The 15,381-nt window shown below is 40.2% G+C and overlaps 1 protein-coding gene across 1 annotated transcript in view; it reads left to right on the top strand.

Annotated features, from left to right (window-relative positions):
- The window catches only part of LOC140241920 (fibrocystin-L-like), an 87,809-nt gene that overhangs the window by 59,944 nt on the left and 12,484 nt on the right, over positions 1 to 15,381 (top strand). Inside the window, exons 41-53 of the mRNA XM_072321666.1 lie at positions 429 to 685; positions 2,410 to 2,502; positions 3,546 to 3,728; positions 4,140 to 4,314; positions 5,532 to 5,694; positions 7,585 to 7,820; positions 8,706 to 9,037; positions 9,377 to 9,879; positions 10,755 to 10,937; positions 11,784 to 11,949; positions 12,630 to 13,007; positions 13,622 to 14,018; positions 14,809 to 14,969. Coding sequence (XP_072177767.1) covers positions 429 to 685; positions 2,410 to 2,502; positions 3,546 to 3,728; positions 4,140 to 4,314; positions 5,532 to 5,694; positions 7,585 to 7,820; positions 8,706 to 9,037; positions 9,377 to 9,879; positions 10,755 to 10,937; positions 11,784 to 11,949; positions 12,630 to 13,007; positions 13,622 to 14,018; positions 14,809 to 14,969 — 3,227 coding nt within the window. The remainder of the gene's footprint in view (positions 1 to 428; positions 686 to 2,409; positions 2,503 to 3,545; positions 3,729 to 4,139; positions 4,315 to 5,531; positions 5,695 to 7,584; positions 7,821 to 8,705; positions 9,038 to 9,376; positions 9,880 to 10,754; positions 10,938 to 11,783; positions 11,950 to 12,629; positions 13,008 to 13,621; positions 14,019 to 14,808; positions 14,970 to 15,381) is intronic.

Below are 15,381 nucleotides of genomic sequence, written 5' to 3'. Positions count from 1 at the left end.
AATTCTGATAAGTATATGTAAATCAAAACTGATCACCAGTCGTTCTTAAGTCCTTCGTAACTTTACGAACAGCTTTATGAAACAGGGCCCAGGACTACATGGCTATTCAATGATGAATAGGAAAATTTTAATCAAAATCCTTTTTGTCACCAACACAGGATATCCAGGGGAAAGCGCAACAGGTGCGCCCCCTTTTTTTGTTAAAACAAAAGAAATAAAAAGAAAAAATGGGGGAGGGGTGAGTGCCCTCCCCCCTTTAATTTTGCAAAGGCGCCCCCTCTTTACCCTTGTTCAGAGGCTGCTGATGATTTTGTTATGACATTATGGTCCCGCTTAAAGAGTAGAGAGGGAGAGATGAAGTGCTAAAGTATTTCCAATATTTTGTTTTTTTTCTCCTTGTATTTCATCACATTGTCTCCGAATGTCAGGTATTGTTGTTGAGAGCGAAGGAGTCGAGCTCATCCACAACCTTGTGACGCTCTCTATCGCCCCGGCAACGTATCAGGATCGCTTCGAGAAGGAGAATCTGTTCTGGGATGGCGGTATTCACATCTCGTTTGCGGAGGACCTCACCATGTCGGATAATGCCGTGGCTGGTGCCGAGAGGGCCGGGTTCCGCATGCAGGGAGAACCGTGTGGATCCACATCCAAATGGAAGAACAATGTCGCCCACTCTGCTCTGGAGGTGAGATTGGACTTTTTCATTTCATTTAATTTCCATTCATTAAATTTACTTCAGTGTCTACATTGAGACTTTACCTGTATCTTGTAGACAAGAGTGCCTGCATCCGTGGCCAAAATTCATGTTCATTTTTTTAATTTTTTTTAATCAAAAATGATTTTGATAGAAAGATCATATACATATACATATGTGTATACATATACACATTGTAAATAGAGTGGACACAAATTACTTTGTAAGCAATGTATGACTTTTTTGACTGTTTTGTTTCTGTACGAAAATCATGTGTAATGCAGTATTATTTGACTTTTTTCCAATTCATTTTTTTTTTTTTTACACAAATTCTCTCTGTGACATATACTGTACGAGCTGAAATTTTCGCGTACAGATATTTTCGCGAATTGCTACTTGGAGGACATTTGTGCGTGTTGTTAATTTCGCGGTTGCAACGGTCTGACTGAACGTAACTATTTGCACGTTGTTATTTTCGCGTGTTGTTATTTTTGCGGTTCAAAGGCGATTCGCGAAATTCGCGAAAATAAAACCACCGCGAAAATTTCAGCTCGTACAGTATTTACAGATCAAAGAATTGTAGCAGTAATAAAGATGTGCCCATTCCTATGTACAGAATGAGCTGTACATAGGAATTAAAGTTACATGATCACTCAGTTGGTTTGTCCCATATCTTTTATCCTATCTCTTCACAAGTCATTCCTCCCCTCTATTTTTTTTTCTACATGTATCATGTAAAAAGGGGTGCAAACAAATCAAATTGTGCTTATTAAAGCTGTAACCCTTCTGTGTTATATATTATATCACATATACACATTGTAAATACAGTGGACACAAATTACTTTGTAAGCAATGTATGCATACTACCAAGAATGTGTATGCATGGACAATGATAATTGCAGAATCCAATCCAATCCAATCCATAATCCAATCCAATCCAATCCAATCCAATCCAATCCAATCCAATCCAATCCAATCCAATCCAATCCAATCCAATCCAATCCAATCCAATCCAATCCAATCCAATCCAATCCAATCCAATCCAATCCAATCCAATCCAATCCAATCCAATCCAATCCAATCCAATCCAATCCAATCCAATCCAATCCAATCCAATCCAATCCAATCCAATCCAATCCAATCCACAGTAGTGGTGGCCAAGGAAGGGGCCGGAATTGATAACCCCATCAATAGCAGTGCCAGAAAAATCTCTTCCACCCTCCTTTATATATTACAGAGAACTGTACTTTCATTGATCTTTTTGAATTATATGTATTGGCAAATAAATGCCAAATAATTTGTAGAACATAACCTGCAAACATTAGCCTATCAGATTTTGAAAGTTTTTACCAGTTTTACTATATTTTCATTCTCTCATGCAAATATGTTTCTGATTTCAGTTGATTTGTATCCTAGTTTTTTTTTTTTCTTTTGAAAATCAAGACACCTTAATCACAAAAAGTCAACTATGCATTGTACAAAAAAATGTAGGGAAGTCTTCTCTACCTCGGGAAATCAAGTCTAGCAAAGCCTGTAACATGAAGTATCTTGCTACAGCTAGTCTTTCATATAGAGCTATATTCATACAGTAGGTCCTCAGTGTTTAACATGTTGTGTCAAGCTTTTTCCTTTGATTCTCTAGAAAATCACCTCTAAAATCAACGCTATGAGACCTTTTCAACAAATGTCATGTGATTCTTGTGTGTGCCTTTCAGGGCATCATGCTGTTCCTGGAGTCACAGCCCACGTGTTCCATGGTGGCAAACTTCCTTGTGTATCGCTGCTTCCACTACGGCATCTACACCCAGGTGAGGGCGCCCTCTCTCTAGTACCGTGCAGATGTTGAACAAAGAGATTTTCCCCAGTGACTGCTAGAGTGCGGACTCTTTATACGCCCTGTACTATTGTTTTGTGAGGGCACAAGGAGCACTGGATGACAACGAGGCAGTAGGCTCACCCCTCGTGCTAACACGCTAGCAAACGAGCAACCGAGGAGCAGCCAAATCAAAGACACTTAACTGAAAAGACAGGAAAGTGCACGCTAATCCTGTATAAAACAAATAGACAGCCCGCGGTCCTCAAGCATTTAACGCACTTCACCTGCGACGACTCGAAAACGCCTGATAAGCAAGAACAACAACTTCAAAGACAGCGGTTCTCAGGTGATGTGCGTCTATGCCTGAGACGCTCTGTCTTTGTAGTTGTTCTTTATCAAGCGTCTTTGATTGTTTCAGATCATGTTGTTGCCAAATCTTTACCTCCCTGAAATAATTCCTATTACTTTAAAATCTTGTTCTTCAAAATAATCCCTTAAATTGAAAAAAAGTCGGGACTATAATTTTTAAATCTTTTTAAGATATAATAAAGATCTACTACCTCTGGAAATGATTGATGTTTCTAGGCGTACTGAGTTTGTACTTAGCTCATCACGTGCCTTCCTATCTTCCTCTACTCTCTACTATCTTTGAGCCAAATCAAGAAGTGCGTACTTGCATAAAAGTACGCTCATGTAATGTACGCGCTGTAAAAATGTTACTTAGTCGGCAATTACTAAGTGGGTCAGTGGCAGCCCCCATGAAATCACTGACACCATTGTAGAATCTGCCCTCTGGTGGTGGGGAAGAGAAAAATCTCTTGATGTTGATCGAAACTCTGTGTGCAGCCGCAGAGAACTACCATACTATCCAGGATGTTGGGAGAGTTCAGAAATTGTATTTTTTTGTGTGTTCAGTTGAGCATTTGCAAGTAAACTGAATAGATTTCAAAGAAAATAGAACATTGCCAGCTATAGGTACCTTTAATTGTCCTCATCTACAGTATAGTGGTTCTCCCTGTTACCATGCAAACACAGATCTCATCGCCACAGCTGACTGTGACCAACGTGACCCTGGTGGATAACAAGAATGGAATCGTGCCCCTGGCATACCTGCCTCCTGCTCTCAGCCACGTCATGAGGAATAAGGAATTCCGCATCACTTCTTCAGTTCTGGTTGGCACAAGCGACAGCTTCGACTGCGATGAAAATAGAGATGAGGTGCATTTCAGGGACCATGGACTGGGGGGGGGGGGGGAGAACATTGACCTGGACTCTTCCAACTTCTAATAAAAATTGTTCAAAAGATCATGTTAGCAATAGTTTCTGCCCACATGCTGGAGTAAAAATAGTAATATACTTTAACAGAATATAGCCATGATCACAGAATTTATTAACAGTTAGTAGACTGATTAAATGTAGATTGAAAATGGATAGCAGATTTGTTATAATGAGTCCAAAAAGTAAAACTTCTGAAATATCTTCGTGATGTAACATAACCTAAAGATGTGTACCTATTACTGTTTACATTTGGTGAGTGGGTACATCCACCAATCAAATCTGTGTCCTTGTGTGTATCATCAGGTTTGTGTTTATTGACTGATTTTATTAATTTGTCTAATTTTTCACCAGAATACACCAGAAGTGGCCGGTTTTGTTCGTAAGCACAAAGCTATCACCACCTCCCACGGCGGCCCTGTCGGAATCGTGTTCACGACCTTCATGTCCGGCTCCAATGGTGCTCCTTTCTTCTCATTCTACACAACGAAAAATTACCCCGCATTAGGTGGAAGGACTGTGTTGGAAGGTAATCAGATTGTAGAAGTTGTGATATAATAAGGTTTGATGCCAAAACATGACATGTAGTTCTCGGAAGGGATCAAAGTTCATCCTCCATTACTTGGAATTAACTTCCAATACATTAAAAGGGCCAACACTTGTACCAAGAAACTTACCTGACTGACATGATTTGCCAGGATGATGAGTTAATGCTTTGGAGTGTTTTGAGATCAAAATGATTTCGATCTAATCCTGCATTCAGCATTGTGGGAAGGTAGAGTGCAATGTTATGATTGATCATGCCCTTGCAATCGTATTTTCCAACGAGCTGCATGCAATTTCGTAGAGCCCGGAAGATCGATGGATATTGCTGTGGCCCCTATTTGTCGATTACTGAGAATCAATTATGAAAAATTACATATAGCAAAACTATGATGGGTTAAGCTCTGAGAATGTGGACTTCCAGTGAACCTTTTGAGCTATAATTCACATTTTCATTGTTGAACGGAAATCATGTTATTACAGCGTTATTTCACACATTTCTTATGCATACATGCGTGGAGCAATAATCGAATCGCAGAGTATGGAGAGAATATAAAAAACGAGCATTGTTGGGTCAGAGAATTCTGTTCATTTTCAAATTCAATTCAATTTCAATTTCAATTTCTGTGTAAATGGGAAAATGAAACACAATGAAAAATTACATACATTTAGCAGCTATGATGGGTTAAGCTCTGAGATTGTGGACTTCCGGTGAGCCTTTTGAACTGATATTTCACATTTTCATTGTTAAACTGGATTTGTGTTATTACAGCTTTATTTTGCACATTTCTTATGCATACATGTACATTTTGGAGCAATAATCAAATCACCAAGTATGGAGAGAAAAGGAAAAAATAGCATTTTTGGGTCAGAGAATTCAATTCAATTTCTATTTCAATGGGAAAATGAACACAGTGTTCACATGAAATTATTTAGCTGTCCCAATGTATGCAAATTACATCTGTATAGCAGTTGTTGAAGAGAGTTGTGCCCAAGGCCTGGACCACGTAATGGATCCCCAAGGCAAATGCAAGCAAGTATGAATGAATACATATATTTCAATAGTAGAGGAAAGTATGTTGCCATGGTAAGAGCACATTATTTAATTCTTTGTCATTTTCAACAGTGTACCAGTATAGAAGCGCTCGATGGGGGTATTAATCGCCTTCATTGATAATTCTAGTTTTGTTCCATCTCCATCAGATGTTGCTTTCGTCAACTACAACGATCACTGCGGTAACCGTGGTAGCGCGATCGTCACCAACCCCATAGGTGACGATGCTCAGCACCCAGTGGAGGTGCATAGCATCCAGTTTCTCAACACAGACACAGACAGCAAGGTGTTCATCCACAGACCATCACTAGGGTGAGCAATGTAGTCTTGTCACCCAGGCTGTCCAGAATTAAAGGCATGATTTACCATTTGCAGATGAACCCAAAACCCAGCCTTAGTGCGTTAAAATACCGTAGATCTAAAATATGAGTCAGGGATAGAAACAGCCACTGTAAAAATCTGAATCCGTTTAATTGATGTTAAGTATTGTTAAATAGACAAAATGTGAACAATAATTATAATAAAAATGTTTCCAGACTAAACCATCTAAAGTTATGATTTATTGAGAAAAATGCTGATATCTCCTTATATTTTAGGTTTTATTGCAAAAAATTGATATGATACAACAGACCTACACATATGCATCAAATGTGATATCTTGAAAAATTTTTAAATCGCTGTTCCCAAAGGTAAACAGGACCTTTAAGACACTCAATACTGCATTCTTTACCATGTTTTGTCATTTAAATTGATTACCTCGAAACCCTTGTTGTTGTTGTTGTTGTTGTTGTTGTTGTTGTTGTTGTTGTTGTTTTTGCTACTATATGTATGTTGTTTGTTTGTTTTTTTGTATGAGGGGACTGCATTCTACAAGCTCTGCTTTTTTAGCAGTCCCCTCCATTTCCAGCAATATTGTTTATGCATTTACCACAGTGACATGAGTTATTTTTTTTTATCTCTGTTGGAAATTTACCTGTATCTGTTTTACAATGATATTTCTGTTCATCGCATTGTGGTACTGATTTTCTGACATCTGTGTCATGCCGTCAATCCCTCGTTTGTGGCGAGACCCCACTTTAACGAAGCTGATGGGGTGCTATACCCCCCTAACGATTCTTCGTTTGAGAGTTGGGAGTCGAAGTATTTGTCCATTGCAAATTAACTTTCTGCTCAGGCGTGACAAACCTGGAGGCCAAGCCAGGGTTTAATGACTACAGCAGCTGTCGTATTACGTAAGAGCATGATAAGGATATCTGCCTGTGGCAGACCATTCAAAGTGAACTCAATTTTCTCTATCCTTTCTAAAGTTTTCAATTTTATATTCTATTGAGAAATTCTATGGTCATCCATTTTAAATTTCGAACGAAAAAAATTGACCTGTAAATAACGAAAATACAGGAATAAGAAGGAGCTACATAGCCCATGCCAAAACCAAAACAATCTCCTCCTCTCGCGGTGCCCCCCCCCCCCCCCCCCCCCCCCCCTGTGGCGCTGTGGCGATGACTGATGCTTAGATTAGGCCAGCATCAAGAAACAGGTGCTTTATATCTTTGGTTTTTAAGTCATTGATGCCAAGATATACACTGGCATTATTTACGGGGGTGTAGCCTCTTCAAACGAGAGATTTGCGTCATGGTATACGAATGTTTCATTGTACTTCCAATTATTATGTTTGTTGGAAATGAAATAAATGAACTTGAACTTGAACTTGAACCCTCCATACACATCTTATATTCATTTCATAAAAGTTTCCATGTAGCGCTTGCATATGTATTTGCATTGATCGAGCCATTTATAAAACATGTTGTTTGCTGACAGGATAAATCTCCTCCAAGACACTGCAGAAAGGGAAAGTTGAAAGTTTTGAGGAAAGCAGCTGAATGAAAGCAAGAAATTAGTACCTGTAGGCTCATTTTTTGTTTTAGCAGAATTAGACAAACTATCAAAAAGTTATGTGGATTTGAATTTTACTGCTTCATGTAATGTGTCATAATGGAGGCATTTGAATGGAAAGTATTGGTGGCATTCTGTCATGTCACTTGCACAGTTTCCTTTGATTAGATACCTTTTTGTATAAATTTTGGCTTTTCAAGTTGATGAGGGATTAAGTCAGAAAAGGGCCTTAATGTCTATGAGCTACATGAGATCTATGCCTTGTCTAATTTGTCCGATTTTGATGACAAACTTTAACCCACCTACCAGGAAGGTGAATCCATCGGACTGTGTGGACATGGACTGTGACGGCCACAAGAAGGCTATAATTCGAGACCTGGACGGTTCTTTCCTCGGCTCCGTAGGGTCGGTCATCCCGGACTCGGCCTACGAGTGGGACGGGGACCCACGGCGTGGCCTGGGAGACTACCGCATACCCAGGATGCTGCTGACCGATCCGCTGACCGGGGACCAGCTGGACGTCAACACGAGGGCACCCCACAAAGGTGCGACACAGTGACCGCAATACCCAAACTTTATGTTACTCATTAAATTTTGGAGAACGTTAACTGCAGATTCTATTGCCTTATCATCCTCAAATTCCAATTCTAAATTTCGCTGCATGTTTTCTTGAAGAAACATTGAAGAGAACTGGTCAAATTTATTACATCTGCATTAAATGAAAAAGAAATTAAAAGAAATGTGTCAGTTTGAGAAAGAAACATCAACATTTATCCCCTGAAATGTTTTGCCAATTAAAGAATAAGTATCAAATCTTTTAGTTACGAGGTTTTTGAAGATTCTTCTGCATCAAAACAATTATGATATGACCAATCAATTGTGGAAATGAAAAAAAAAGAAGCTTTTTTATTCTTCCTAGTGAAACACTAAGAATGAATTGTAAAATTATGATAAAAACTTACAGCACCAAACTGCAAAATGTAGTGTCTAGAGCTTCACGTGTTCAATTAGTAAAAAGTATAATATGTATGTTTCTCTAGTTCCACTACAGCACAATATGTATTTCTACCCAATTATGTAAAAGTTGGCTGCTTTTGGCTCTCTGTAGCCTACTTTGGCTGCAGATGGAATGAAAATAGCAACTGCAGAATTATTTCAGTGTGCTGCTGTCTCATAGTAAATATGTTTTCTTCTTTCTGGAAACCAATTTATGTTAAAGTTTGAGGAAGGTGAGCATGAGAAGATATGACTTTTGGTGTGATTTGATTTGATTTGATTTGATCTTTACGTTAAAAAGAAATGATTCTTAGCATAAGCTAGTTACACAGACAGACATCCAGACCCACAAAGATTGCTCAAGTGTCCCCAGTAAGCTGCTTCCATCTATCTGCAATCCCTTGAATTGTTGAGCTCTTCTCTCTACCCTTCAGGTATCATTGGGCAGGATACTGACAATTGCCAGTGGAGGGGGGCGTGGAACGCCTACGAGTGTCATGGTTATGACCACCGCATGATGCTGATAGAGAGTATGGATGCGGACACGGAGACCAGGCGTGTCTCCCCCATCGCCCTGCTGGCAGACGGGCAGGTGGATCTGATCAACGGTCCCCAGGACCACGGCTGGTGCCTGGGCTACACCTGCCAGGAGCGCATCTCCACCTTTAATACCATCGTGGCTACCGGCAAGGAGTACGAGGTGTACTTCACTGGCACTAACCCCCAGCATCTACGCTTCTACCTCCTCAACGCAGCCCAGGATGAGGTGGGTGATAAACACGCCTCTCTTGGTTTTAGATGAGTGAAATGTCAGTATCAGTATAACAACCAGATTTTTTAAAAATCCCTTTGTGTGTTTTGAGTGCTTATTGGTACAGTAAACCCCACTTTGGTGTACACTGCCCACAGTCCGTGGCACAAGAAGGGTTAAAAGGTGATAATTTCATGGATCGTGGAGACTATCTAAGTTATATTGTGGTTGCTGCATGGAGAAAGATGTAAAACACAAATTCATCAATAGACATTCGCTTCTCCAAAGATTAAAAACTTGAAAAAAAATTGAACATTAATAGCTTGCCATGTTTCATGTTTCATCCTAATCCAGGGCCTGGTCGTCGGCATATGGTATGCCAACCCACAGCGCTTGGATGTATACAGCAGAGGTATTTACATCGTCCCCAACAATGGTGAGTTTGTTGGTGGGGAGCTCCAGCTGAGAAAACCACAGTCCGAAGGTGAATTCCGACCTTCTACCACCTCCCGCCTCAACGGAGAGAACTACTTCGACCGGGACACCAAGATCCTTTATTTTGTGCTGGCAGGACCAGGGCGCGTCGATATCAAAACGGTGCCGGTTGTCACGGTAACCTTTGGAGTCCCTGCCGTTAGCATAGATGACTTCTTTGAGGAAAACCTGCGGGCCAATCTGGCAGCGCTGCTTAACATCCACCCCAGCAAGATACGCATTGTGGACATCGTACGTGAAGACAGCAGGAGGAGGCGCAGGGCAGCTGACGGTCAGGCTGAGGTGGTCCTTGAAATCAGCAACCCCGTCACGGTCAATGGCACCGCCAACACCACCACAGCTTCCAATACCACAGGGGCTACACCAACACAAGCAGGTATTAGGACATTCATTCCTTCATTCATTCATGCATTCATTAATTTCATTTCATTCGTTCATTTACTCCATCCGCTTATTCACTCATTCATTTAATCCATTTCATTCATTCCATTCATCTGTTCATTCATTCATGCATTCATTCAATTCCATTCATTCATTCATTCATTCATTCATGCATGCATTCATTCATTTATTCATTTTTTCATTCATTCGTGCATGCATGCATGCATGCATTCATTCATTCATTCATTCATTCATTCATTCATTCATTCATTCATTCATTCATTCATCCATTTATTCCAATCATTCATTCATTCATTCATTCATCCATTTATGCATTCATTCATTTCATTCATTCATTCCATCAGTCAGTCAGTCAGTTAGGCAATCATTCATTTTTATTTACACAAAAATACAAAGGCAATAAATGAATGAACCACCATGTTGATTCCCACATTTTTCACCCATACACATTTCAATAAAAACAAATTTGATTATGAATTTTTATCTCATCAAGGCAAAAGTCCTCTCCTTAATGCCAATGATGCCATCATTGAATATCTGATTCCACTGACATAACGATTTCAATGATGGCATCATTGGCATTAAGGAGAGGACTTTTGCCTTGATGAGATAAAAATTCATAATCAAATTTGTTTTTATTGAAATGTGTATGGGTGAAAAATGTGGGAATCAACATGGTGCTTCATTCATTTATTGCCTTTGTTATGTCAGTTATGTCATCGTTATGTCAGTGGAATCAGATATTGTAAGTTGTGACTGAGCATCTTCAGAGAAATTTTGAGTGTCTAGAATTGTTACATCGTCATTCCTAAACTACAGACGATGACTTGGACTACGACAGCCTGGTCAGCCTCCAGGAGACCCTGGTGGACAAGTTCCAGGAAGGCGACCTCGGTAGTGACCTCAACATCTCCATCTCCACACTGGCCATGGTGGACCCCGTAGCGGAACCTGTTGACCCCACGGGTGGAGTTCGTGCCACCAACGAGACGGGAGGACCATCCAGCGGCAACGAAACGTGAGTCTGGTGGAGCATGAATCAAATAGAGAGGTGTCTTTTATAGACTGGCAACATCCTAAAGTAAAGTTTGGAGATCATGGACAGGAAACGTTTCGCTGCTGATGGGTTGACTATGTGACACTGTCAATTTCCAATACCAGAGTACAAACAACCTGTGCATGACAGCAATTTAGGTGCCAGGTTTTTCTCCCTTGTGTCTGCACCACATTCCTCAAATGTTGAGTTGTTGTTTCGTCAGAATATTTGCAATGAAAATTTAGGAAGAGAATTGTGCCAGATTTTCTCTTCTCATTTCTGCTCATAATGAATGTTACCTTTGAAATTGTAAAGTATGCAATGCACAAGACTTCGGCATGGTGAAAGCTATCCAATAAACCTGTTAAGATCTGTTAAGATCCTTTCAGATAATATATACTGTATTCATAAGATTATGTTACATATTCTAAAGACACAGTCACCTGTAGGAACCAACTAGTACTCACATGAGTTGCTTTAGTTGATTCTGTCATATTTCACACTTACATATTTGATTTAGACTTCAAGCTTTGTTCTGTCTGACATTTATTTAAATATAACCTTGTATTACTTACGTACTCATACATCTTGGCATCTACTTTTGTAGTTGGTTTCTGTGCATTGAATCGTAGTTTGATGGTTTTAACCTGTTGAGGACGGGCTGATTTTGCTACAACATACATTTCCCATAGACACCTGCCTGAGTATACTCGGGACTAGTCTTCCATGGGTTAATATTGTTTGCCCAGTGATATGTATTGTATTTTGTTGTGAAATATGACAACAAATTCAGTTAAATTCAAGATAGTATCTTCTTTTTTTTTTCAGGTTTGCTGAAAGACAAGCTGCAGAGGAAGCAGCCGAACAAGCTGAAAGCGGACAGCCAGTGGTCTATCTCACCCCCACTGCCCTCGTCATTGTTAGGGAGCCAGCAGAGGGGAGTGAATTTGCACCCCTCTCACAGCAACCAAGCGTCAAAGTGGTGGATCAAGAGGTACAGCATCACATTCATTGAACAAGATGCTGTTCCAAATACCATTCATAGTAAAATGGTCCTTGATTCTACATCCTTGGTAACTAGAGAGTAAAACTTAATTCGAATGAACTATGCAACAAAAGGATAGAACTGGTGTTCCAAAACTGGGAATATAAAGATGCTGTTTAAAGTCGTACTAACAGGAAAGAGAAAATGAATGTTGTATTCAGTACAGCAGCTATATCTTCATTTCTCATTTTCCATTTACATTTAAAGTTTTGGGCATAGAATCTCCTCTTGCATAATATGTAAGTGTGTCATTCATTGCAACCAATTGACAATTCATATGCCTTTCATTGATGTAACAGAGCATTGAATTCGTGTTTGGTAGTAGCCATTATAAAGACTAATGGCCTTACATCCTTGGGCAGGATTAAGACCTACAACCTTATCACTGGACCGGTGCCTCATCCACTAGACCACTAAGCTTTGGCCTGACAGCTAGTGCTGATTCTAATCCTTATAGCATGCAGCAGGGACTGGTTATTTATTTATATTAATGAAATTCTTCCTAAAGAAGATATATGGAAAGCAGAGTGAGGAAATTCTAATCAATGAAGTAACTGAAGATGGATTAAAAAAAAAAATGTCTAGATCTGAACTATTTATTTGAATCGGTTGAAACCCAATATCCGTAGGGCAATTTGGTGACAGCTCTTGGTCACTCTTCGAGTCCATGGCTGCTGACCGCTACCATCATCCAGCAGCCAGACGGGGTCACTGGTCAGCTCCTTGGCAACGTCACCCTGCCTTTCCAGGACGGCTGGGCAAACTTCTCCAACCTGGCAGTGGACAAGCAGGGTAGTGGCTACATGCTGGAGTTCTCGATCACCCGGCCTGAGGTCTCTCCACTGTCGTCTGTCCGGTCAGCCGAGTTCACGGTGACTCCCAGGAGGCTGACCGCTGTGGAGGTTGACGGTGGAGAGGGTGACAAGATTCTCAACGAGGCGTTTGAAGTGGTGGTGGAGATCAGGGACGTGGCTTCAAACCAAGCTGCCACCAATTTGTATGAATCTGTGAGTGTCTGGAAGGTGGCAAGATATTTTTGTGTTTATTATCAGTACTCTTAACATTAACATTTTGTAACTCATATGACACTAACATTCCTTGTATATTTACACTGCATTACGCTGCTGTAGGAGGATCAGTAGAATTGAGGGGAAAAGAACATCAAAAAATAACCATGCAAAAAACAACAACTAGACTTTAATGTGCCTGAGGTAGAGCTCACAGGTCTAAGATCATTACTGTAATACTGAGACAACGCCATGAAATAAGTTTTGAGCAATTGAACAAAAGTCTTTACTTACAAGATGTAGGGATGTATCAGAGGTTAGAGGTCAAATGTTAAGGGGGAGCAATAAGAGTGTTTAGTGGAAATAGAGACAAATGATTGGCAAGAAGGGACAAGGGATAAACATAAGGTATGACATTGAATATCATCTTGTCATTAATTCTGTTGTCGTTTCTAGTTGATAGGAAGTTTTCTGGTAGCCTGCTTTGTTTCGTTTTGCTGAGTGTGCTTGTAAGCGTATTGTCATGGATGTAATGCCAATTAATGTTCATTAGGTGGATGGACTCATAATCATGTCTTGAATAATCCTTCATTTTTTATCAACCATGTATTCAGGGCTTCAACAACTGGACTGCGACAGTCTCACTGTACCAGCCATCATACTACAGGGGTCAAATTTCCGGTCAAACGACTGTGACAGTGGACCTCGCGACTGGTCAAGCAGCTTTCCCCGATCTGGTCATTGATGAAGCAGGCTATGGTTATGTCCTCAATGTTGATGTGGTTGCCAGTGGCACGGATGACTACTCTTTCTCCGTCCAGCTCGATCCCTTCGATGTCGTCGACAGGTCCTCAGTCCCACACACTGGAGATGCTGTCGAGGTGCAAATCATATTTGACTCAGACTACTCTATCGTCGAAGGACAGGAAAACACATTCATCTCAATATTCAGGAACAAAGTGGCCTACCAGTACACCAATGTCACCCTCTCCAACTTCATGGTTTCAGAAGGTGAGATGATTTTCATGCAACATTCATCGTGTGTGAGTTTCTTCTATATGTCTCCCTCTAGAAATGAAATTGTTAAGATCGCAACTGCTGTTCTGTAAATTAACAAACATGTCGGAAAAAAGGAACCAGTGGGACTTGAACCTGTCATCTGCTACAAATTTCATTTGTAGAGGGAGACAAAGTGAAGAAACTCACACCTGAACCTTCACCTCTCTGAATAATATCTTGCTTTCATTTAATATTCATTATATTTCTTATAAATTCACCATGGCTTTACTAAAATTATCAAAACCTTCTTCCTTCATTTACAACATTGTTGGCCTTGTTCCTCCATAATGATATTTATTGACACATTTGTAAACTTGGTGAATATCTATTAAACCAATTCACTTATCTCTTATACAAGTTGTATAGTTTAGCTTCAATATATATCAGCTTGAGAAATACAGTACTCATTTGATAATCGGGAACAACTTTGCAGGAATAAATTTCAGTGTAACAGAATGCTGATGCCTTATTTTAATAATTTAATCAGCAGAACTATAAACCACTCTATTGCAACAATATTTGCACACTTCCACTGTTTCTCATTAATGGCTCTTGGAAATATGAAGTAAATCTGTAGAACAAATTACAAGGACATCATTTGATTGTCACTTACCAAAACATTTTTTTTTTTCTAACCTATGCTGGATAGATTCTGCCAATCGCAGAGTCTATTAAAACATAATATTATTTGGCAGGATGACTCAGTTTGTGTGACTACACAATTAATGTTTTCTTGTTGCAGGATCCATCCTCCTGACCTTTGACATGACTGGTGACACAGATGGCACCATTGAGCAGCTCTTTGATGACCTCCAGAACGGAGACGTCGTCGTGACGATAGACGGCCATCGGCTTGAGGCGGACCCAATCCTCATGGTGAACGGAGAAGAGTACACCAGGAAGGTAGAGAGATGTAGTTAAACATAGCTGATGGAGATGCACTCAGACACAGAATAATGGTGTGGGGAGTTTTGATTAGAATGTACAGAGCCTGGGGGTTGATATGTCATTGATTAGAAGTGAAGTCATCGGAGGGGGGGGGGGGGGGGGGGGGGGGGGGGCTGCGGCATGTGGATAAGACTCCGGACTCCCAAACAGAGGACCAGAGTTTGATTTTCTACCAAGTGCTTCTGTTCTTGGACAAGATATTTGTGACCCTGCACCACAAAACAAACAAAAAGTCACCAGACATGGATTTTTAGTTAAGGGCAGATTCTGAAAGAGCAGACTCTAAGCTGTAGAATTCTGTATAACTCAATTCAGTTGGATTCTCCTAACCTATATAAATACTGGAAAGAAAGCACACACTCTGGAA

This window comes from Diadema setosum, chromosome 18 (assembly GCF_964275005.1).
Source record: "Diadema setosum chromosome 18, eeDiaSeto1, whole genome shotgun sequence".
Lineage (NCBI taxonomy): Eukaryota > Metazoa > Echinodermata > Echinoidea > Diadematoida > Diadematidae > Diadema > Diadema setosum.
The sequence above is the reverse complement of the archived record's forward strand: the minus strand, read 5'-3'. Positions and strand labels throughout refer to the sequence as shown.